General features: G+C 34.5%; 1 protein-coding gene across 2 annotated transcripts in view; it reads right to left on the reverse strand.

Moving 5' to 3' along the window:
- Positions 1 to 25827, reverse strand: part of LOC124371186 (tubulin-specific chaperone E-like) — a 49763-nt gene that overhangs the window by 14391 nt on the left and 9545 nt on the right. The window contains exons 2-7 of one of the 2 annotated variants that reach the window (XM_046829500.1): positions 22580 to 22767; positions 16718 to 16909; positions 12394 to 12576; positions 7162 to 7309; positions 6094 to 6221; positions 5089 to 5203 (exon numbers count right to left, since the gene is read on the reverse strand). In XM_046829500.1, coding sequence (XP_046685456.1) covers positions 5089 to 5203; positions 6094 to 6221; positions 7162 to 7309; positions 12394 to 12576; positions 16718 to 16909; positions 22580 to 22767 — 954 coding nt within the window. The remainder of the gene's footprint in view (positions 1 to 5088; positions 5204 to 6093; positions 6222 to 7161; positions 7310 to 12393; positions 12577 to 16717; positions 16910 to 22579; positions 22768 to 25827) is intronic. The other variant, XM_046829501.1, reaches the window with a different exon arrangement.

The raw sequence follows: 25827 nt of genomic DNA on the forward strand, positions 1-25827 counted from the left end.
TATGTACTCCAGTCAACACAGGTGGAGGGAGATATGTACTCCAGTCAACACAGGTGGAGGGAAGTATGTACTCCAGTCAACACAGGTAGAGGGAGGTATGTACTCCAGTCAACACAGGTGGAGGGAGGTATGTACTCCAGTCAACACAGGAGGAGAGAGGTATGTACTCCAGTCAACACAGGTGGAGGGAGGTATGTACTCCAGTCAACACAGGTAGAGGGAGGTATGTACTCCAGTCAACACAGGTGGAGGGAGGTATGTACTCCAGTCAACACAGGAGGAGGGAGGTATGTACTCCAGTCAACACAGGTAGAGGAAGGTATGTACTCCAGTCAACACAGGTGGAGGGAGGTATGTACTCCAGTCAACACAGGTAAAGGGAGGTATGTACTCCAGTCAACACAGGTGGAGGGAGGTATGTACTCCAGTCAACACGTTATAAGGTATGTCCACCAGTCAATACATAAGGAGTTATGTACACCAGTCAATACGTTAGGAGTTATGTACGCCAGTCAATACATTTTTTTTCTCTCTCAGGAAAAGTAGCTTATAAATTGCATTAGTCCTATAAGAACCTTAGCGCTGCGTCTGGAGTGACAGGATATTCAGGAGAGCTAAGGTTTGGGGGTAGGTGCCGCCTCCTATCGAAATCCATGAGGAAGAAATAGGGCAATAATCTCAAAATCCCCTCGGAAGAAGGGGAGGCCAGCTCTGAACCAGCCACTCCAGTCAAAGCAGATGGGGTGGCACACCCTTGTTGAGGCTATTAAGAAACTTTGATAGTTAGGAAACGAATCCCACCAAACTCCAATAGTCATCTCCCACAGTACACAGTAGACTAGACCTATTGAATTACCTTTGCACCCCAGAATCTCGACATTTGCGGCTTCTCATTTGGACAAGAAGCTTAGAAAATTGAACCTAGTTCTATAAAGACCTTTGCGCTGCTTCCGGGAGTGACAGGATATTTTGGATGGGTAAGGTTGGGAGTAAGGGCAGTCTCCTTTCGAGATTCATGAGGAAAAATTTAGGGCGCTAATCTCAAGTTATGTCCCCTTGTAAGAAGAAGCCAGCTCTGAACCAGACTTCAGAGTCAAAGAAAACAGGAGGTGACACACCTTTATATCTAGGATGGCAACAACCTTTGACTCTTAGGGAACAAACCCCACCAACTCCAACAGTCTTTTATTGCTGTAGACTAGACCTATCAAATTACCTTTGCACCCCAGAATCTCGACATTTGCGGTTAGTGATGTGCCGCTCCTGGACATCCTTAAGGTTACCCAGATTTAAGTAACACATTGGGTTTTGCTGTTTCCAGTGGTATGTTCAGTTGAAAGGTATAAGCCAGCCAGAAGTGATCCCTACCAGGTTCAGTCAACACGTTTGTATGTACTTTGGTAACATTTTAGGAGGTATGTACTCCAATTAAGATGTTAATGATTATGAGCAGAGTAAAAATACAGAGTGGAGTTCTATCTGTATCTCTTTACTGCCTGTGTTGTGTTGCCTGTTTAGACTAGTTTGACCATGATTTGAACTTTGTTGCAAGGTATAAGGTATTGTGTAGTGTGCACTGCTCATGATTGGCTGATTAGGGGATTAGGTTAACTGCTTAATTGAGAATTGAGTATTTTATTAAATATTATAATATTTATCATAATATATTTTATCATATTATGAGAACTGTACTTGAGAGTATTATTGAACACAAATCTAATTTAAAATTTAAACAATTTTTTTATTTAACCTTATTTGTAAAACTGTAACTTGAAAAATCAATCTTAAAAGACCATATTTCTAAACAGAACACTTCCAAAGATATGGGCTGTCAACCAAAAACTTGCAAATGCTAACAAAACACATTTGTAAAATGCTGTAAAATATTATCAGAAGCAACTTATTGACACAAAACTGATGCCATAGGGGCTTGATTAACAGGCTCAAACAAAATTGTCAATAAAAGCTTAAGATTGCAAAATGGCCAGACTTTTATCAGTTGATAAAAATTAATATCTGAACATAGCAAACTACTACACAGTTCAAATACAAATAAAACCCTTCAGCTCTTAGGAAGTGCAAATAGACACTTTGAAATCCTACATTATAATTTATTTGTGAGCCTAATTATGACCAGTTTTATTTTTACTGATTAGCAACATAAAAAGTGCTAAACGCAAGCTTTACTTATAAAATTCATATATTGAAAACTATACATTGTATGTAAAAAAACTCAATTGCCCATTTGTTCTATAAAGTTAGGTGTTGACAGTGTTGCCAACTACAAGGTTGTAAGGCAAACTTTTAGCCAGACACTTGTCTTTATAGTAGCAGTCGATGAAAGAAACATTAGCTTTATAATGTTTTCCTTTTATTACAGAATTACTGAATGTAACACATTGACTGAGCATAAGTTCCTGAAGGATCTTGGGCTACACAAAGATTCTCTAACCCTTTCCACTCGTGTGTCGGACGTCGTCCGACATTGCTATTTTACCGTTCCACTCGTATGTCGGACGCCATCCGACATTGCAATGACGTCAGCTTTACTTTATTTTAGGCGGACTACGATGTTTCCGATTTGTGCTGCGATCGCACGGCATTCTCAGGAACTAATAAATGACAGCTGAACTACGATTGGTCGGCTGCTGATTTATTTTGCTTTGTAATTGTAGTCACGTTTCCTAACCAATTTTCAAACACGTTCGCATTAGTGACTCGATATGTCGTTAACAAGTACATCTTTTCTTTCTGATTCAGAAGTTATTGCTGAATTAAAATGAAGAGGCAAGGAACATCAAATAAACATACAAAAGCCAACAGTTATCTGTCAGTATAACAAATATATGGGTGGCTTGGACCAAGCAGACCACTATATTGCTTCCTACAAAATTTCCCGTAAATCTCTGAAATGGTGGAGAAAGCTATTTTTCTGGATGCTGGAAGTGGGAATAGTAAATAGCTTTCTCTTGTTAAACACGAATAAACAAAACCATGGAGAAAAAAACTATTCAACACAGGAATTTCAGAGAAATCCTCATCACTGAACTTGTAGGCCATGTCCGTAACCCTATGAGTTTGAAGCGGGGTCGTCCTTATTCAATATCAGTACAAAAAGAAGAAAGGCTAAACAAACACCCAGCTCATCCAATAAAAAAAATCTAAAGACTGTGCTGTTTGTAGCAATAGAAAGGTGCCAGGAGGAAGAAAGGAAACACTTTACTATTGTAAAACCTGTTCAAAAAATCCTGGTCTTCATCCTGCAGAGTGTTTTGAACGATACCATACCGTGCTAAAATATAAAATTATTAGTGTAAGTATCAAATTTTATATCTCTATGCTATAAATTACAAATAAAATAAAATTATTATACAATATAATAATCTATATACTTTATTGACTTCCAGTTTGCTAAAAATGGGTTTTTACTGAAAATATGCTAAAATAAATACGAGCTGAGGGGGCAGACTGGTGAAAAAAATTCCGAGTGGAAAGGGTTAAATTTCTTTTCTAGAAATATCCTTAAAGCTGCACTGGAGAACTATAACAGACTATGACTATGAGTCACCTGATGGCCCCCAGGAGGGTTCGCTTCTGGCTGGTTTATACATTCCAGTTGAACCCACACTGGGCTCAACAAAAACCCGATGTGTTACTTAAATCTGGGTAACCTTATGGATGTCCAGGAGCGGCACATCACTAACCGCAAATGTCGAGATTCTGGGGTGCAAAGGTAATTTGATAGGTCTAGTCTACAGCAATAAAAGACTGTTGGAGTTGGTGGGGTTTGTTCCCTAAGAGTCAAAGGTTGTTGCCATCCTAGATATAAAGGTGTGTCACCTCCTGTTTTCTTTGACTGTGAAGTCTGGTTCAGAGCTGGCTTCTTCTTACGAGGGGACATAACTTGAGATTAGCACCCTAAATTTTTCCTCATGAATCTCGAAAGGAGACTGCCCTTACTCCCAACCTTACCCATCCAAAATATCCTGTCACTCCGGAAGCAGCGCAAAGGTCTTTATAGAACTAGGTTCAATTTTCTAAGCTTCTTGTCCAAAGAGAACAAAAAAAAAAATCACCTGCTGGGGAAGCATTGGTCTCTTAAGCGCTTTAACCCCCTACTTGGTGGCATGTACTGGACCTGGTATAATGGATGGGATGATCCAACTAAACTAGCTGTACACTCCCACACAATTCTATATCAATTCTTAAAATACTCTATGACCCTCTGTCAAAATTGATATCATTCTATGCATGTTTGCATTTTGTGTTGCAATTTGCACAGAGCTACTCTACAGTCAACATGCACGTGTAGCATGTTTCTCGTCCATCATGATAAACTTCAGCGATTCCTTCATTCACTAAACTGCCATTAGAATCACCAGATTTGTCACATCTTGGTTGATAAATTAGGTCTGCATTCCGATCACTGCAAACTCAAAACTAAGAAGTCAGAAAAATCTAAAATTGAAGAAATGTCCTCATCGTTATTACGACTACTTCATACCGTACTGACTGGAGCACTATCAAAATGTAAACAACTTGAAAACTATAAAACAATAACATTCTGTTTGAACAACCTGGTACGAGTACAACTTCACCATATTCTCCCGTTACAGTTCCTTACTTGGCCCTTAGCCGTCAAATGTTATTACAGTGTTTGCAGTTTGTTAGTGCAATTAAACAGCACTACTGTGGAGTACTGTAGTTCAAGTAATAAACACTACTAGAGGCTAATGTTTTATCACCTCACCATACCAGGAGTTTGGAATCAAGCAACTCTTGGGAACCTGTTACACAAGTATGGTAGTCAAGGAATTAAACAATAATTTGTACTCCTGGAATATAAAAAATATAAAAGATGCTCTTGTAGAGGTTGCTCGATGCTAAACAAATCCGAAAGCCTACACACAAACAGCTGTTCTGTAAAAGTACAGACGGGTGAAGGCATGGTTTAGAACCCAAGTTCACTATTCATATCAAGTAATTGGTATATAGCCGTTGTTTGTACATACACATAGTACAAGAGGAAATCAAACAATGAGAAGTTGTGCATGCATGTGTGAGGTGTGTTTGTTTGATAGAACATACCTTTGAAATATTGTTACTTGAGATCATTAGACACTGAAGACTTGGAAAGAGGTTCTGGGAAGCAGGTATGGAGATATTTGTGAGACCTAAGTCACATAGATTCAAGGTCTCCAGTCTGAAATCATAAATATATTTTAACTTGTCTATTTCAACAACCTCTCTACATTTTTTGGTTATAAAAGTATATCATGAATTGATTGCAATGTATTTAATTTGTTACGAACATTGCAAAATAAATTGTTACTAAACTATTCCAAATAATCTAATTCTGAAATCAATAGATACATTTTTCCTAACACAGAAATTAATCCTCAGCAAACTAGTTTTGATAGAGGTCAAAATGGGAGTTAAAAATATGAAACGATAATATTTTATCAAATTATATTTTTTTTAGCTCGATTCACTTACTATTATTTATATTACACAATTATGCCATAATAAAAATAAATGTACATAAAAAAACCATCAGACAATTACAAAAGGAAACTGAAAGTTATCACTTTAGGGGGCCTGTATATGGTTATCTGATGCTGATTTAACATGTATTTATGTAAAAATCTAAGAAAAACATATACCTGACACTTTTTATTTCATGTTTTTATTAACCCTTTTGATACTCACCCATTTCGGCCTTCAAGCAAATTAGCACGACTTACAATATATTTCTTTTCTAGGGAAAATTTCTGTACCAGTTTCAAGAAAAACCAGATTGTGTGTTTTTACAATGCAAAAATTTATTCTTTAGGCTCCAGAATACATGTCACTAACCTACTGATTCTGTTGACTAGTTGGATCATTGAGAGTATACCCTGGAAAGTTATGATTGAAAGAGTTTAAAATAATTCTGTTATTTGTACACATATTCTTACAGATATATGTCATGTTTAACATTTACAGCAAACCATTACAGTAATAAAATACTTGTATGTTAGAGTTACAACAAACCCCATCAAGGGTTTAAAATATAGAAACAAATCACACTTTAGTAAATTAAATTTGACTCACTTTTTAAGCGTACCCAATTTATTTATTTCCTCCCACTGAGCTATTGAGTTTCCTTCCAAATCCAACTCTATCAAGTTTTCTAGTGCATACATTGGCAAGCTGATGTTTGTTATTTTGTTAAATGGCACCTGAAACATTAAAAATGATAAAGTCGTCAGGAAACAGTACATACAGTAGGTGATAGGCTACATCATTTGTCATTTCATTATAACTAGTTTCGTATAACTAGTTTAAAATTCAATATCATTAAAATAATTTAGGTACACCTCTTCAACTGATTAAAAGGCTTTCGTTTTCAGCCACTTAACCAAAAATTTCTTAAAGTTCTTTGTGCACACTGTTTTGACACTATGAGGCAACTTATTGAAAAGATTTGTACCAATGTAGACAAAGTTATGTTGGGACTTGATTAACCTAGTGTGTCTCACTTCGATTAGATTTGCAGACCTGATATTGTGAAAATGTACAGAATTTCTTAATCTAACCAAGGTCAGATTTTCTTTGTCACACGAAGATACGTACGAGAAATCTTTGACAGAAGCACAAGGGGGAGAATCAGGATAGCGAGATCATAAGTGACTTATATTATGTGCATCTAAGACATCAAGACAGGATGGCGGTGTGGTATAAGGTGCTACTCTAGGATGCGATAATTGCCCTTGGTCGTATGTTTGATTCCCACACCTGACATTAGGGGTTTTTGCGGTCTGGTGTACACTTACGAGAGTCACAAGTGTATGGTAGAGCAGGCTGGATTGGATGGAATTTGAAAGGATCAGTGTACTCCTGTTTAAATGTACTGGACCCAAAACACCTGTTTTATAATAGCTTTTAAGAGTTAAAAACCATTTCAACTAACACCAAACCAAGAAATCCTGTGCTTAAACTGGTGCATCAAAAGTTGAACATGAATAAGTATTAATCTAGCTTATTGAACATTGGTATTACTGTTAAACTACACGGTGAAAAGAAGTATCAGCTATTTGTAATACTTAGCCTAAACAATTTTATTAGTACCTAGCACACAACTAATATAAAGAATAATCAGAAGGAGCAAATTATACCAACTTGAAGTCTTTCTAGTTGAGGCCACATTTTGGAACATTCGCAGATCTGATCCCAAGTGTAATTCATGTGCCCGGAGACTAAGTGCGTCATTTGGTTGAAAGCACTCGTCAAGTTCTCTGGGTTGTCTGGGATTTCTAATCTGTTGTCACTGAAAACAGTAAAACAATTACTACATGAGGTATGGGCTTTTACAAGTGACAGCAGTATAACGAGTTTATTCACAGAGATATGCAATGGTGCACATTCATTTTTTTGCTTCATTAGTTTTTTAAGCCCCCCTCCCTACAAAAAACAGTACAACACAGTATATTTTTCTGAAAAACACAGATTTCGTTAACAATATATAAAACTGTTAACAATTTTAGGAATATACAAAAAAATCAATGTTTTCACTAATACTAATAAATCATCTTAATTTTTAGTATATTTTAGATCAATAGAAGTTTTTTAAATACTTGATTAGGTTTTTTTATAACTTTGAATCAATATATTAATGAGTAAAGGCTTCATAAAATTTACAGAAGAAAAAACATTTTGTATTTATTTATAAATCTCCATCCCCAAGGCAAAAATACATTAAGCACAAATTACCACATTGACTGTAGAGTAGAATTATCCCCAGGGATCCAAAGAGGGTTATAAAAATTCAATTTATTTTTATCCATATGAACATTGATTTAGAAATGTTGATTTCTATTATCAGTTTTAACTACATTAGATAACATGAATCAATTGTTTAACAAACATTTTCAATCATTCTTTAAAGGGAAAAAATAAATGAAATAATTGATTAACTTACTTTATTCAAGATTAGCTGTTCTTTTTTTGAACATTCCCATTATTGCAATATATTAGATTATAGTTTCTGTAAAAGGATTTTGCTTGCTTTGTTATACAGCAATAAATTGGATGGTTAACAACAGTTTGCAATAATTCTTCACTAAGTAAAGTAGTTCAAAAATATTGATTAGATTTTGGCGGCTACCACTTTTATTTTGTTGTCGTCTGAAAAATTCAGAAAGGTTTAGTTACTGTTTTAGTGTTTTTATCTTATCTCAGTTCTGGTTATTAGAGTCTTCTACATCTGCATGAGGTTGAGCTATCTTTCTTGCCTTCTTCGCCTAGGGCGAACCTGAGCTAAAACAATTATTAGACAGAGTAATATTACCAAAGTGGACTAATCTGCTCCCTCAATGTCCTGGCACGGTGTAACCGTACCTAGCCTCCTTACTAGGTCCACTTAACTCTGAAATTAATGATCAAGCCTTTAGTATTCTTCAAATTCAGTAAAATATCAGTAATTGCCGAGATTCAATTTTTGTAATAGCTAATTATTTACCCCAAAAAAACTTACTTAATGATATCAGCACAAAAGATCATGATTACAATACAAGACAGAGAGACAGACTTACGTATCCAATCCATAGAACTAAATTATTTTATATGGGTTTTAGTTAAGGGACTAAAATTTTACAATAAAATTCCAATATCGCTATCCTCTTTGCCTCTACAAAGTTCTCTATAAAATTAAAAAATATCTTAATAGAAAAAGAATATTATTCAAAAATGATTTTCTAATTGATGCAACCTTCATTGAATAAATTACTCTCCAACCATTTCAAAACTGTTTAATGTATGTATATATACATGTACTGTAAACTATATGTTTATAAAGAACATATGGCTGTAAACTATAACATCATGGCAGATCATAACAAAAAACACAATTTTTTAGAGACAACACACAGGAAAAAAAGCAAAACTGAAACATCCGCAGAAACCAAAACCTTTACAAGAATCTTCATAAACTCCCAACTGAAACTAAAAGTATAAACCCTCTAAAAAAAGCTAAAAATACTCCACCAAAATATTGACTCATTAATGAACAAGACAAACCAGCTTGACCACTTACTTCACACCACAAAACCTCATATTGTAGTCTTGACAGAGCATAGTCTAAAAGATTACCAACTTCTACATACCAAACTAAGAGATTACATATTAATTGGGGGGTTTTCCAGAAAGTTTTCGAGAAAAGGAGGAGTGGCCGTATACGCTCATGAATCACTTGGAAATGTAGTAGAAAGTAAAGACACAACCTCTGAAAGAACTGATTTGTGAACAATATGCAGTCAATATTAAAGTGAAGCAGAAAACTGTATAGCTTCTTGGCGTCTACAGACCTCCAAGTTCGAACCTTGAAGATGCCCCTGAATATAATCTCAAGTACCTTAGACAAAATACCTACATGGAAATGCCCTACACCATCATCATGGGAGACATAAATATAGACATGCTGACACAAAACCAAAACAGAAACAAACTAGAAAATATGTTGAGCAGTCATAACATCGAAAGACTAGAGCTACCGCCAACTAGAGTCACCTCAACATCAGCCACATCTATTGACATGGTATGCTCTAACTTAAACTCTAAAGACATCAACGTAGATGTCATCACTACAGGACTGTCGGATCACAAAGCGCAAATCAGCACAATCAACGTCCAACCCCCAGAACTTGAGACTCCCATCCTCAACACGTCGACAGTATAATCAGGAAAATCTCAATCAACTAAAAATTATACTGTCAAACGTAACCTGGTGTGACGTTTACAACAAAATAGAAGTTGATCAGGCCTATGACAGCTTTAATAATACTTTGATTTTAGCCTTGAATACAGCATGTCCTACCAAAAAATTAAGGTCAAAGAAAAAAAGAAAATTTGGTGTAGTGATTGATGAGGATACACAAACACTAAAACACAACTACTTACAAGCACTGGACAGAATGCTACTTCATAGTTCAGAAGAAAATAAAACAGAAACAGCTGCTAGAAAAAGGGAATATGACTTAAAAACTGAAGGAAAAGCGAAAAGAAATCACATTGAACTACATTCAAAACTGTGAAAACAAACAAAGAGCCCTTTGGGAGGTGATCAACTACGAAAGGTGTAAAAATACAAAAGATTCCATCAACCTTCAACTACTAGTCAAAAATGAACTGATTGAGGAGCCGCTTGAAATTGCTCAACACTTCAATCAACATTTTGTCTCAGTGGCGGAGAAAACTCTTACTGCTGCTGGCCAGATACAACAAAGGCCACAACTAAATGAGCTAGAAACTGACTATATTCCTGACTTGACTTTTCTACCAGTATCAGTCATCGAAGTAACAAACACCATATCTTCTTTTAAATCCAAACCGTCCTCTGGAATTGATGAAGTGTCCTCCATACTACTAAAACACTGTAAGGAAGAAATTGCACCTCCACTTACATTCATCATAAACCTATCTTTCACCCAAGGAATTTTTTTCCCAAAGCATTAAATCTAGCAAAAGTCTTTCCTAAACTCAAAAAGAATCCGAGCACCTCAATCGATAAACTACCGCCCCATATCCCTCCTATCAACAATATCCAAAGTAATTGAGAAAAATTGTCCCTTGTCAGACTCTTGAACCATCTGACAGTAAACAACATCATCACAAGCCAGCAACATGGATTCCTCAAAGGCAGATCAACAACTTCTGCCATAATAAATTTCACTGAGCTTTGTGCTGAATGAAATGGAGGAAGGAACTGCCATCAGTGCATTTTTCCTGGATTTTCAGTAGCGGGCGTTCGATTGCTTGGAGCATGATCTTATATTAGAAAAGATGAAGAACAATGGGGATAAAGAGGGATTTCTGGAAAGTGGATGTCAAGTTATCTTAAAGGCAGATCACAAACAGTAGAGATAGCATATACATTACACAATACAATTTATAAAACTAGATCACCACCACTTTTAATTGACAGAGGTGTTTCCCCAAGGCTCAGTTCTTGGACCAATGCTTTTTTATTCTGTTAACTAATGACCTCCCAAAATATCTACAAGAGTTCTGCCAAGTCATGATGTATGCTGATGACACAGCCTTGCTGGTGGCCGAGAAACAAATACCAGAACTTGAAATATCTTCCTTTGTAGCCCTGGACATGGCAAAGCAATACTGTCACCAAAAACAATCTTATATTAAATGACCGCAAAACCCAACAACTGAACTTAGGAAGAGCAAGTGCAGTAATACATGGCTTGCCAGATATTGAATTGAAAAAATGAAGCTAACTACCTAGGAATCAATCATTGACCAACAATCTAACCTGGACTCCACATGTAGACCAACTCTGCAGAAAGCTCAGCAGTAGCCTATATGTATTAAAAAGAATAACAAAAAATGAGCAATCTGGACACAAGCAAAAACTGCGTATTTCTCACTCTTTGAAGCACATCTAAGATATGGATTAGTGGTATGGGGAAACTCTTCCATCAGGAATCTCCAACGGGTACTAATACTTCAAAAGAAAGCTGTGAGAACACTGGCAGGACTAGACCCAAAGGCTACTTGCCGGCAAGCTTTTTCAAAATCTTAAAAATCTTGACTGTGATATCTCTGTTTGTGACTGAAGTGATCTGCTATGCTGTCTCACAGAACATTACAAGGCTGGGAGAAATGCACCATTACAACACCCGGAAACGCCATGAAACTATGCTCTGCCAATTCATCGTCTTGCTCTGTACGAGAGGAAGCCAAGCTATGCAGGACCTAAACTCTTCAATATTCTTCCAGACCATCTGAAAAATAAACAGTGGACAGAAATGCTTCAAGAAGAAACTCCAAGAATGGTTTCTACAGAGGACATTTTACTCCCTTGAAGAATTTATAAACTGGAGGAACCATTAATCATAGTGCTTAAAATGGTTTATCCACTGTTTTTCTACATTGCTGACTAATATCCTAAATTATTACCTTTACCTACTTGACGCCAATTCTGTAACTCTATGTACATGAATAAAGAAACTGTCTATTGTCTATTGTATAGTGGAGTTAAGTATATAAAAATATAATAGTAAAAATTATAGTCTGTACCTGTAGTGTTAGAATTTAATGTTTCATGTGTGCGTAAATGTGTATACATCCTGGATCACTGTTTTGTGTGATTAATAATGATTATTTATCGATGAATTATTAATTATGTATATACATTTTTTTTAGGATAAGGATATTTTAAATTATATTGACAAGACACCTGTTCATTGCAGATCTTATCTACTACAATTATGTAATGTTACGTGACAATACATTTCCGATTTACTATTTTGTAGAATAATCATCCCAAAATTAAAATACAAGTAATTATCATATCGAGGGTCATGAATGCTAAGAAATGTCTCAAGATTGTAGTAAACAGACCTGATATTAAGAAATTGCATGGCCGGAAAATTGACAGTGATCTCAGCCAGCTGGAGCCAAGAGTTGAGCAGATTCGAGGCAAGGTCTACATGTCTGGCTCTAGGACACATGGATGGCAGTCCTTCTCCAGCACTGCTTACCTGGAGCTTGGACAGGCAGACTATCTCCAGGCTGGAGAAACAGCTGTCAAAAACATTTGTGTTAATTTCTTATCATAACCACATTTCAATTTAACATGAATGTTGATGTCCTTCACCCTAAAATGGTATGATGTTGTGATTTTTATGTTACGAAACACAAATATGATTGTACATAACTGGTTGTCTTGTGGATTGTACCAGCTGATTGTTTTCCCTAGGTCAGTGTGCCTGCAACCGTCTTGCCGATGGGTACTGTTGTTGAGCCCTTGACGTCACTTCATGAATATTACGACATCACACCAACAATGTAACTTTTTCACGTGGTGCTGTGTTTTAGTTGTAATTTGATTTTTCTCAGTTTCTGTGAGTTTAGAGTGTTAAAACTGTATTTTTATCTATCGAATTAATTACCATCATCCCAGGTTGACAGACTTTTCACATAGTGAATGCTTTGATACAGACGAAGATGAAGGAGATAGTGGAAGTAAATCAGAAGATAACATTTTAGCCTGCTCTGAAAATGATAACTATGTACCTTCCTATATAGAGAATCATCAGATGACAAATCTCATAGACAATTCAAAAGAAAACATCATCATTATGCAGGAAACAATAAGGATTCATCATCAACACTAGGAATTGTTGGCCTGTACTCCTAGATTTCACAAGTTCTAGAAGCAATGGACACCCCTGAACCACCTAGTTATTGTGAAACAAACTTTGTAACGACTCCATCTGCTGAATCTGGCGGTAATAATACTTGTCATACTCAGTTAAGACTTGACAGCAGTAATACTCAAACTACTCTTAGTGCTAGTCCTAATTTTTCAGGCTCTGCAAGATTGACTGCGCAGTGAACAACAAAAATAAAAGGAAAGCATGGTTATTTCTGGTCTGAAGAGCCATCAACATGTAGAACAAAAATTGCCCCTAAATAACCTAAAGGTAAGGGTTAAGATCTTACCTTTGGATGTGTTTCATTTATTTTTTCCTGACACTGTGATATATTTATTTGTAACTCACACAAATGAAAAAGTAGATAGAAAACAGATTAATTACAAAACTATTCAGTTTTCTAACAGTCAAACCTCTCCTACAGAGATAAAGGCACTTTTGGGTGTTCTGACATTCTCTGCTCTCAACAAAGACAACACCCTAAATACAGCAGTAACATTTGATCCTTCTGTAAGTGGTTATGTTTATAGAGCTTCAGTGAGAAACAATTCCAATTTCGATTGGGCTGTCTAAGATTCAATAGCAAAACTACTCGAGATGAGAAAGAAGCGACAGATTGCTTTGCAACTATAAGGGACCTTTGGGAATCATTTATGAATTTGTGCATTGACAACTATGAGGGTGGCATGAACCTTACAACTGATGAGCAACTGCTCCCATTTAATGCAACTACTCATTGCTGCAAGTAAGATTAACAAAAAATTTGTAATTTTTAAATTAAATATAGTGTTTTGAATTTTTCTTTCAGACAGACCACACTAAAGATTACGTTAACTTCTAAAAGATTTTTCTTTTTACTTATACACACTTTTTTAAACATATAACATACAAAAATAAAATATAAAAAATATATTTAAAAAATCAAAATATATACATATATATATATATATATATATATATATATATATATATATTGTATATATTATTTTTATATATTTATTATATATATATATATAAATTGGTGTGGTGTTTTTTTATATGTATATTAAATATATTTTTACCTTTTTTACTAAGTTTTGGTTTATCATTTACATCTTACAAAAAAATAACTTTGAAATTATGAAAAATACGACACCATATCAATCAAGTAAATTTGTAATATCATACCATTCCAGAGTTAAGAAAGCAATGTATAAAAAAAACTGGTAGATCAATTTAGTACCTAACATACACTGTTTTTAACTTTTGATGATTCTTCGCACTTTTCAAGGTGATGGAGAATTTTCAGTGTAAGCACGAATCAATTGGAGAATCTTGTTAAGGGACTTCAAGGAACAAAAATAATTATATACAAAATTAAATATGGATACATAGTTATGATACTTTTGAAATTGAATTCCCAAAGTGTTCTTTTTTGGAGTTTAGGTCAAACAAAATAGACTATTAAGCTAAAAAATTCAAATGATGCACAAGTGTTCCTGTTTAAAATTGTTATATATTTTAAAACAAAATTGTCAGTATTTTAAAACTTGGTTCAATACCATAAAAACATATTTTAAAGGACTCTGAACCTAATATATGTTAAGGCAATAAATAGTAGGGGAATCAGCAAGATTTATCTAAACAGAGCAGTGGAAAAGTTACACACAATGTCACAACACTGATGTGTTACTATTACTAATGGCTTCCTGAGGCAAGATGGTGGAATGGAAAATTCACAACTCAACCTATGGAACATAACCTATATTGACTTGTGAACTTTCTATTTTCTCACCAATATCAATGTTTATTGTTTCATATTATGTGTAACAATTCTGTATTTTCAAACTGTTTCCTTTTTTTATTCCTTTTTTATTTTTCCTAGTATTTTTCATATACAGTATCTCTCCCTTGTGCATCTAATGTATCAGAATCAGAAGGCTTTGTTCTTGAACATAGAGAACAGAATTGGTGTTGGTAAACATTACAATAATTAATATACAAAAAAAAAAACACATAATAACTGAACAGGATAACATGACATTAATAACATTAGGATAACATTAATAACAATGAATGTTTGATAGTCACTTAAGCTGAGCAGTGAGTCAAGAACGTGTTCATCGTGTAAATTGGTGTTGGTAAACATTACAATAATTAATATACAAGAAACATACAATAACTGAACAGGAACAATGAATGTTTGATAGTCACTTAAGCTGAGCAGTGAGTCAAGAACGTGTTCATCGTGTAAATTGGTGTTGGTAAACATTACAATAATTAATATACAAGAAACATATAATAACTGAACAGGAACAATGAATGTTTGATAGTCACTTAAGCTGAGCAGTGAGTCAAGAACGTGTTCATCGTGTAAATTGGTGTTGGTAAACATTACAATAATTAATATACAAGAAACATACAATAACTGAACAGGAACAATGAATGTTTGATAGTCACTTAAGCTGAGCAGTGAGTCAAGAACGTGTTCATCGTGTAAATTGGTGTTGGTAAACATTACAATAATTAATATACAAGAAACATATAATAACTGAACAGGAACAATGAATGTTTGATAGTCACTTAAGCTGAGCAGTGAGTCAAGAACGTGTTCATCGTGTAAATTGATCTTTCCACAAACCATTTTCACAGGATTGTCTTCAGCAGCTTAACACTATGTGTCTTCAGCTCTGCAGGAATTACATTGAAGGGCTTTGCTCTCGCATATGAAGGTTTCTTTCAAATAGGGCAGTTCTGTGGGAAATAATGAAGTCTTCTGTAGGCCAAATGTTTATGTAGGCCGTTTATTCAAAATTGTTGTTCGAAGAGACTTGTGAACTATTTTCTCACCAATGGGGATACATAAGTTATTTGAAGGAATCAGGATTTTACGGACATTTGCCATCGTTCAGTGAAACAAAATATCAGTAACACTACGTTTTAAGATCTGCAATCTGATCTCTTCTTCAGGTAAATAGCTAACCTAACACATAATTAATTACAAACTAGGTTAAAATAAACAAATCATACCAGAGCGTTGTGACACGCACATGTTTGTGTGTCAACTTCACTAACTTTAAAACATGCACTTAATAAAAAAATAAACACAACACAACACTAAATATAAAAACTGAACTACAGAATACAGGTCACAATACATCTGCATTCGTCGACCTACTACCTACAGCTGACCAGAGGCCAATAGTAAATGGTGATTGTCACAGCAGAAAACAAGATGGTGGCAATACAAAGGAAGGGGGACAGGAATGGGCCCTTTTTCATTATTGGTTCATGCTGGATGAACTTCTATAAACCTGGTGGTTTTTCTGTAAAAAGCATTGGTTTATTACAAATATCTAATCTGTGTGATACTTTTGGTTTTCTTTCTAGTTCATCTTTTAGAATTGGTAACCAAAGCAGCCTAATCTCGACTGATGGTTGACTGATTGGTTGATCTGCCAATTTAATGTATGTTGCCTCTATTAATTTCCTTTGAAATCGAACAGTATTTGAACAATCACATATCCTACCTTTGTAATTGTTTCACCTCCTCAAAGCCAACCATTTCCACAAGGGGAGCGTTCATAGCCCTCTGGAGCTCCTGCAGCTCTTCTACAGTCAGCGTCAACTCATTACTGCCATAACGCTCCTGGATAGCGGAGACACACGAGCGACCAAAGTCTGCCTTCTCTATGCGGATGAACGATCCGGAGGTCGGGTGACTTCAAGAAAATGAAAATAAAATTAAAACTTTTATGTATTAACTATTTAAAATTATGCCCTAAATTATATTCTAGTTAAAATTGTCAGAACGTTAATTTACACGACAACCCCTGATCTCTTTGAATACAGGCAAATTCAAGCAGCTAATCACCTATCTTGAGACTATAACTATAATGTTGTAGACGTGATTACTGACTTAAGTGCCTGCAAAATAAGGTGATACCACTACAATACACAGCTGCATACAGGACCAGGGATCATCTCGTGACTCGCCTACAGTATATCCTTGACATGTATGCAAGAGAAATTTTCTCCAATGGACTGGTGTTATTTTGTGTGTCATCCCGATGAGGAATATGCACATAGCAGCTACAAAACAAAATGCTGGTGCTGTTTTAAAATAATGACTGGTTCAAACTCCTGTTAAATGGGTAGTTACAATATAACATACATAAAAAAGGACTTAATTGTAGTAAGCTTTTGTGCCATTTCCTAGAGGCTGTCAAATCAGAAAGGAAAAGTTTCTCAGTATCTGAAAAAACACTGTTTTTGGGCAGTAAAAATTAATCTCAGATATTTACTTTTAACACATTCACTGTGACAGGCTGGATATCCAGCCCCCCACTCCACTCTGACTCATTGCCTCAGTATGAGTCACTTCTGGTTGGTTTATAACTTCCAGTTGAACCTACCACTGGGCACAGCAAAAAACCGATGTGTCATCTAAATCTGCAACCTTACGGATGTCCAGGAGCGGCATATCACTAACCGCAAATGTAAATATTTTGGAGTGCAATGTTAATTCGATAGGTCTAGTCTACTGCTGGAGATGACTGTTGGAGTTTGATGGGATTCGTTCCCTAACTATCAAAGGTTCTTACTGGCCTCAACAAGGGTGTGCCACCCCCCTGCCTGCTTTGACTGGAGTGGCTGGTTCAGAGCTGGCCTCCCCTTCTTCCAAGGGGACATGACTTTGAGATTATTGCTCTATTTTTTCCTCATGGATCTCGATAGGAGGCGGCCCCTACCCCCTAACCTTACCCATCCTCAATATCCTGTCACTCCGGAAACAGCGCTAAGGTTCTTACAGGACTAAGTGCAATTTATAAGCTTCTTGTCCTAAGAGAACAAGAAAAATGGGGAGGGGGGAAATTTGTGCTTGTTACCGTGTGCCGGTTCCATGGTTTCTTTTTGAGGAAACCGTTCTCGGATTGCCATCTTGGTTCATTTTCTCAGTTGTATGTTGCGTTTAGTATGAAGATGATATTTTTGAACATTGTTTCAGAGTGAATATTGTTGGGAATGGAAAAAAGTCAACTTGTTGAATTCCAGCCCCGGGAAATTACATCATCAATTCCAGTCAACAAGGATTCCTGGACACCTTCAGTGAAATTTTTGGATATTCCAACATCATTTTGGGTGGGTAAAACCATTTTTATTTTTCTGCATTATAGGTTCATGCGAATTTCCTACAGCGAATGTGTTAACCCTTTGACTAGCAATCACACAAAAAATTAGAGAGCGCACTACGAGCAACCTGTAGAAACCCTGATAGCCAAGTGGGAAGCGCTAAACAATTTTCACAATAAAGTTTCGTGATAAATAATCTCTTGCCTGAATATGTACGCAATCTAGCGGAATAGATAAGTAACACTTTCAAGTAGCTTCTGTTGTTCCCACTGGATCGCAATTACTCTTTTGATTATTTCTTTTCAGTTCCAATTTATTGCCGGTGTTCAATCAGTTGTTCCACGTAATCAGCTGATTCTATTTCCGTTTGTATACCATCCTGTTGTTACATCTGATAATATTATGTAACCTCATTTTTATGTTGCCAGTTGATTTTAGTATGTTTGTAATAAAATAGTGACAATATTTTATTTTATATTCATATTTTGTAAATTGAATCATTTTTGTGCAGAATTAGAATATTGTCTGTATAAACACACACAAAAATTCAAAAATGTTAAGTTGGGTATTTTTATAGTACTCCTACAGTAAACCCAAAACACATGAAAAATCTTTTTAATGAAAAAAAACTCACATTTTAGGGTAGGTGAGTTTCTTATCGAGAAAAAACCTGCTTGTCAAAGGGTTAAATAGTACTCATGAAGAAATTCTCTCCAGGTGTACTATGCAGATAGAGCCCACGATATGGACTTCAGTCCTGGGAAGTAAATAGTACTATGGACATAATTTACAAAATTAACTTAAATTACAGCCTTCTAGGTGTTAAAAGAAAAAGGAATGATTATGGATTTACCATTGTTATATGTTACAACGTAAAAACATGTGTTCGTTATTGTAACAAACGACAAAGTTAAAGTAAACCTATTATCCCACCATCCATCAACTGTCAAAATGGAGTTAAAAAAAACACTGATAGTATTAGTTTGATTAATATGCAAGCTTCATAGTGCTGTGTTATAATTACAATTAATTGGTATAATTACAGTTTAATTAATACTGATGACATGCAAAAAACAAGTATGACAAATTTACAATACATATCAAAGCATTGCTCAGTCAGTATAAAGTTATATTTCTGATGAACAGATTTTTTTCGTGCCAGATTTAATAAAATATTCAAGCATGAAATATTTTCTGATTGTGTCATTGTTATGGGAAAAAGTATTTTGCTGATTCTCCACAAAACCCCTTTAGGACTACTGGTTTCCACTTCATGGAACAATTATTTAAATATAATATTATGGAAGATCCAATTTGGAAATTAAAAATTTGTTATAAAACTTATTTACTTACTTAAGGTGCTCAACTAAATTTTAGTTTTAAAAACATTAGTTGTAAAATCAACTCATACTATTACAAACCAAATGCTTAATTTATGAACAAACACTCCAATAAATGAGAAATTTTTATTTTTGTGAGGCCTTTCGTGTTCGATGAACACATTGTCAGACCCACATAACTGAAAGGGTCTGGAGATGTGTTCATTGAACACGAAAGGCCTCACAAAAATAAAAATTTCTCATTTATTGGAGTGTTTGTTCATAAATTAAGCATCATACTATTGCTTTAAACAGAATGTTATAATTTCAACGTGTTTTAAACTATTGTACTCCCTCTCACCCACTGCTTTGTATGTTGATGACAGATAATGAACAAAGTAAATTGATCTTCATCACAGAAAAACCTTAACCATGTAACAAACATGTTAGGAATCTGTGTTGGGTCCCTTCTTGTTCTTGTGCCGTCTGAACAATTACCCAATTTTCCCTCTGATTTCAACATGAAATATCCCTTCACGATATGAAGAAAGGTAGATTTCATGTGTGGCAGCCATCTTGAAACATGAAACTAAGAATAGAACCTGATGCATTGTAAGTTTTCAAGGGATAATAGTGCAACACTGATGGCAGAAGGACTCTTGTGGTTGGCATGTTAATAATACAGTAATACCACTTTCAAATATTAAGAACAGGGTTCACACAGAAATACTCAGTTTCGCTTATTATAGAATACATATACATAGTGCAATCTAGGTGAGGAGGCATTCTGCATCTGATGAGAATGCCTCCTCATCTAGATTGCACTACTTTTTGTAGTCTAAGTGTCCCTGATGTCGAAACGATGGCAGGGGGTTCTTTTTGAGCTTTCTTCGTTCTTTGTCGCTGATTGTTTTTGGGTCGCTTCAGGCGAACATGACTCCAGATTTCAGGAGTCAAATCTGCGAGAGCATCAGATTTAAGATGCTGCACGCAAGAGAAGGGTAACTGGAGCTAAACTCAACATTCGCACTACTTCCTAGTTGTACATATGTGATATCAATAATTTAATCACTTCTTAACATCTTCAAATAATATCACGAATCTACCTTAGACGAAAAAAAGAGATGGAGAAAACAAATTTCCTGGGACTTACTATTGACAAAAATCTAAGCTGGGATGATCATATCATGCACGTTTCAGAAAAATTTCCTCTGGACTATATGCCTTGCAAAGAATATCTTTTAGTTGTAATTTAGAGACACTAACAATAATTTATTTTGCTGTAGTGCACTCCCATATTTCGTATGGAATATCTGTGTATGGGACAACCACCAAGGAAAACATGTTCTCAAATTCCAAAAAAGGAGTATTAGAATAGTGAAAAAATTGAAAACAAATGATAGTGTTAAAGACCTTTTTAAAGAGCTTGGGATTTTTACAGTATATACTGATCGCGAGAGAAAAGAAGAGACCTGGATTCTGGCCTATCTGAAATTTGCAGGCGCTACTACTAGTATGTTGCCGCGCCTTGTTTCGTAATTCCATTATTGTTTCACTGTTCCATTGCTATGATAATCAATTCGCAGGGTTGGCTGTAGGGCGAAGCGCCTGAAATTACCGCGCGGCAACACACTAGTACACAGCTGTGCGCCGGTACGGGCCAGGTCTCTTCTTTTCTCTCGCCATCAGTAGATTATACATATATACATATAATTATATAATAATTATATATATAATTTTTTTCAATAAACATTGAATCACAAAAAGTACTTGCTCTCTGCCGGGACTTGAATCCGTATCTCTCACTTGGCAGGTGAATGTGCTACCATTACACCACAGAGCCCTTACTTTTTATGATCCAATTATTTTTTATTTGGCCGTATCTGTGACATATGTGTTTAAATAACCAAACTAACATATGATCGGAAGACCAAATACCTGTCAAACGACTTTTATTTACATTAATCAAATTTTTATAAATGGCAATAGCCTAATTTAATTTTTTCAATAAACATTGAATCACACACACACACACGCACACACACACACACACACACACGTACATTGTACAAATATGTTTTATATATTTTTATATATAATATGTTTTGTGTGTGTGTGTGTGTGTGTGTGCGCGCGCGCGTGTGTGTGCATGCGTGTGTGCGTGTGTGTGTGTGTGTGTGTGTGTGTGAAAGTATAAAATATGTAAAAATATAACACCCCTTCCATGTTAAGAGTGAGCCACAAGTACAAGATGTGGTATTACACTGGACAAACATAAACTGCAGTTTTATGAGAAAACACTAATTACATGGGAAAAAATGTTTAAATAAAACTCCATTAGCAATAACTGCAGAGAAAAATAACACAATATTTACAAAAAAATTTAAGTCTTACTTAATTTCTTTATCTCTATATTCATTTTGGGAGTTTTATAATTCTGGGTTGAGCTGTTTTTTTATACAACAACAATATATCAATTTGTTTTAATGTATTTGTTTGCATTGTTTTATGTATTTATTTAAATTATGTTTGCTAACTTATTGTTGATTACTGAAATATATTGTTATTGTTATAGTTCCATAGTTAAAAAATGTTTCTTTTTACTTTTAAGTTATAATATTGTTAACTATTTCTGTATTTTTTAATTAATCTGTGTTATGTCTAAAGCTGCAATTATTGGCGCATTTGTAATTAGGTTGACTATTGGATTAGAGTATTTTATCATGTTATAACCTCTTAGTTTATAAGTATATTAGTTAAGTTATTTTTATGACGTCATTCAATGTATACAAAATGTATATTCAATGAGTAAAGAGATTTGAATTCAATACAGCAACACCAACTGAATGCAAAATCAATTTGTACTGGATTTAGAATTCAAACATTCCTTGTTTCCTACACTGTTTTTTGTTTACTTGATAACATGTGACTCTAGTTCACCTGGTGTGGAAGTAGTGTACGCCGTTGTGTGAACCGTTGTGTTTGCCCCGACTCGGGTCGTCCCACTCGACCCCCAGCCACAGCCCTTGAGCTGGTGGTACCGAGCCCACGTACCGCACTGTGCCATGCCATATACCTACCGCCACACGCCGACCCACTCGCTCGTCATGGTTAACCACCATCTCCGTCTACAACATGAGCACAATCCACATGTAGTATTCAGATAACTTGTGGTTGTATTCACAGTCAACTACTTCAAAAATCAACACTTTTTTAAGAACAATAGAATCTAAATTTAATCTTATCATTTTCAAATTCCAATTTGAAAATCACAATCAAGGTAAACTCGTCACAACTTGAAAATTTTCAAATGAGACTTTGTTTAGAGGATTTGAAAAATTCACAACAAAAACTGATGTAAAAGATTATACAATTTTTTTTAATTGACACTGTTTTAAGACGGCTATATTTTTTGTTTGTTTAAACAGTACAAAAAGATTATAGGAAAAACTTAATGAATAGCTATAGTCTAACAAAAACGTATCAACAATTTATGCAATAAAAATGCTTAAAGTGTGAGTTTAAAAAAATACTAACTAAAATATATAAAAGCAAATAAAAAATAATTACTCTATCAGTGTGTAAATTTGGAACATAGATATAAAGCTCTTTGGTAAATATTGGTGGTAATGACTTTAATATCACAATGAAACTTAATCACCAATTTTTCTACATTAACATTTCAAAATAGACACGATTTAGAGTAAAAAATACAGTACACTTGCAAAATAATAAATCTCAAAAATCAAAGTAATTATCATACTGACTAAATCAGTGCTGAGTAATATTAGTGCAGTTCATTGAAGCATTATTGGTCCGAATTTTTTTTACTGTGAACCGAATTGCATACAATTTTGGAATTAGGTCCATCTTACCCTTAACTTCAAAAGCGAAAAATGATTTGAACTCCGCAACCACCCTGGGGGTGGTTGCCACCCCTTCTCGGGGGAGTGAATTGTTTTTTCTTCTAAATAACCTCGGATATCGATAGAAGGCCTAATTTTTAAGCAAAAAATCATCTATACAGTTTTTCGAAAAAATCCATAATTTTCAAGTTATTGGCAATTTAAAATTCGCATTTTTTTTCACGTTTTTCATCGGTTTTTTGCAAATATCTCCAAAAAATATACGTTTTATTGAAAATATTATAAATAACAAAATTATAGCAGGTAAATAATAAACAATTTGGGTTTTTATAAAGTATTCTAAGTGCAATATTAAGCTAGATATTAAAGATCAAAGCAGTTTTTTATTGTGTCTGAAATTTAATCGATGTGGTCAATGCCATCTAGCGGCGAGGAGGAGATGCATTTTAGGCATTCTAATAAAAAAGGGTTTTGTAGTGCTTGAAATAAGCTTTAAAATGAGCACTATTAAAAGTCTTTTTGCACGTAAAATAAGTGAGCTGTATTGCAAATAAGAGGAGCATCTAATGTTTTTTCTTTTAAATCAATGGGTTTCATAAGTGCCATTTCCACCAAAATTAAAACTAGTCGTATTCCGCCTAGAACTAACTTTATTATGAAGAGTTTGATAGATTTTATCAGTTTGGGTGCTTTCAGGATACAATATTTTTCAAAAAAAGTCACGATTAAAAAAATTCAAATTAAAAAGAAAACCATCTTTTTTTCATAATATCTCCAAAATGACGACATATACGTATAAAAGTGTAAGAATGAAAAAATTTAGGTAGTTTTCTGACAAACAATTCGGGTTTTTTTGTTTTTTCTGTCAAATAAAAATTGACGGAGATATGATTGTTTAAAGAGCGGCGTGGCAGCGCAATCACAGCCTCTCTTAAGCCCTTTAACCCTTCACCGTTTGAGAAAAAGGGGTTTTTTACTACATATTGCAATAAAGGATGTTGTAGCTCTCTTAATTACCTTTACAATGGTTTTTTATAAATTGTGATAGCATGAAAATTGAAGGAGTTATGGTCCAAAAACTTATCATGTTTTTTTTCTACTTAGTAACTGAAAAAATTTCGGAATGTGAATATCTGGAGCAATGTGAAAGTACGCAGTATAATAGAGACCAAAACTATTGTAATGTGTACATATATACATAATATGGCTCACATATTTTTGAAACGTAGGCATGAATACATACCAACGTTCTTATATGTATATATAACACATTTTAAGTGAATTTTATATAATTTGTAAATAATTTATTCAATAAATGGTAATTTTTTTACTCTAAATTAAATTATTTTTAAAATATATAATCATATATATTTACTGTTTTAATTTAGGGGTAGTTTTAAGGGTAGAAAAGCTTAAGAATATGATAATCATTTGAGAGTGTGGAATAATATTTAAATCCTTTTTTATTTTACAAAAAAATTTTTTTTTAATTTTTTATCAAGGAGTGGTTTTCAAGGGTTGAAAGGGGGTTTAAAAATTTGATAATTATTATAGAGAATATATAAAATATTACTTATTCTATACTTACATCTTTTTATGTCATACCAAAGTATTTTTTTGTGATTTTTTTCAATTTAGGGGTTGTGTTGCAAAGGTTGTAAGATTTTCAAGGGGTTGAAAATGATTTTAATATGTGGTAATTGTGTTAGAAAACACTTTACAATTTCACCACTTACTATTATACATGTTTTCTAGCGATAAAATGGCTCAATTTCAATTTTCCCATTAAGGGGTTGTTTACAACCCCTTAAAAATAATAGGCGGAGTTCAGATCATTTTCACTTTTGAAGTTAAGGGTAAGATGAGCCTAATTCCAAAAATTTCATGCAATCGGTTCACAGTAAAAAAATTCGGAGGTAAGACCGTATTTTTTTCGCTTCAATGACTGCACTATATATTTAAATTATGTTCTATACATACGTCACTCACTTATTTGGGAAATCAATTATTAGGTACATATTTCCTTTCAATGGTAAATGGGGAAAAATAAACCAAATCAGCTTTCTTTGGGTCTTCTTTCTGCTGCTGTAAAAATGTTGCTTGCAGAATGATTTGTTGTTTTTAGATCAGTTTGGTCTTAGGATAACTAAAATTAAAATTAGGTTTTATATTGTGGAGTCAATCCAATCCAATCGGATTGACTGCACAATATAAAACCTATTTTTAGTTTTTAGTCAATATAATCAATCCTGACCTATCAACAATAAATAATACTTCGGATAACCTTGAACCAAAATAAAACCCAGCTTTAATGAAGTTTGT

Source organism: Homalodisca vitripennis, unplaced genomic scaffold (genome assembly GCF_021130785.1).
Source record: "Homalodisca vitripennis isolate AUS2020 unplaced genomic scaffold, UT_GWSS_2.1 ScUCBcl_1000;HRSCAF=4057, whole genome shotgun sequence".
NCBI classification, from domain to species: domain Eukaryota; kingdom Metazoa; phylum Arthropoda; class Insecta; order Hemiptera; family Cicadellidae; genus Homalodisca; species Homalodisca vitripennis.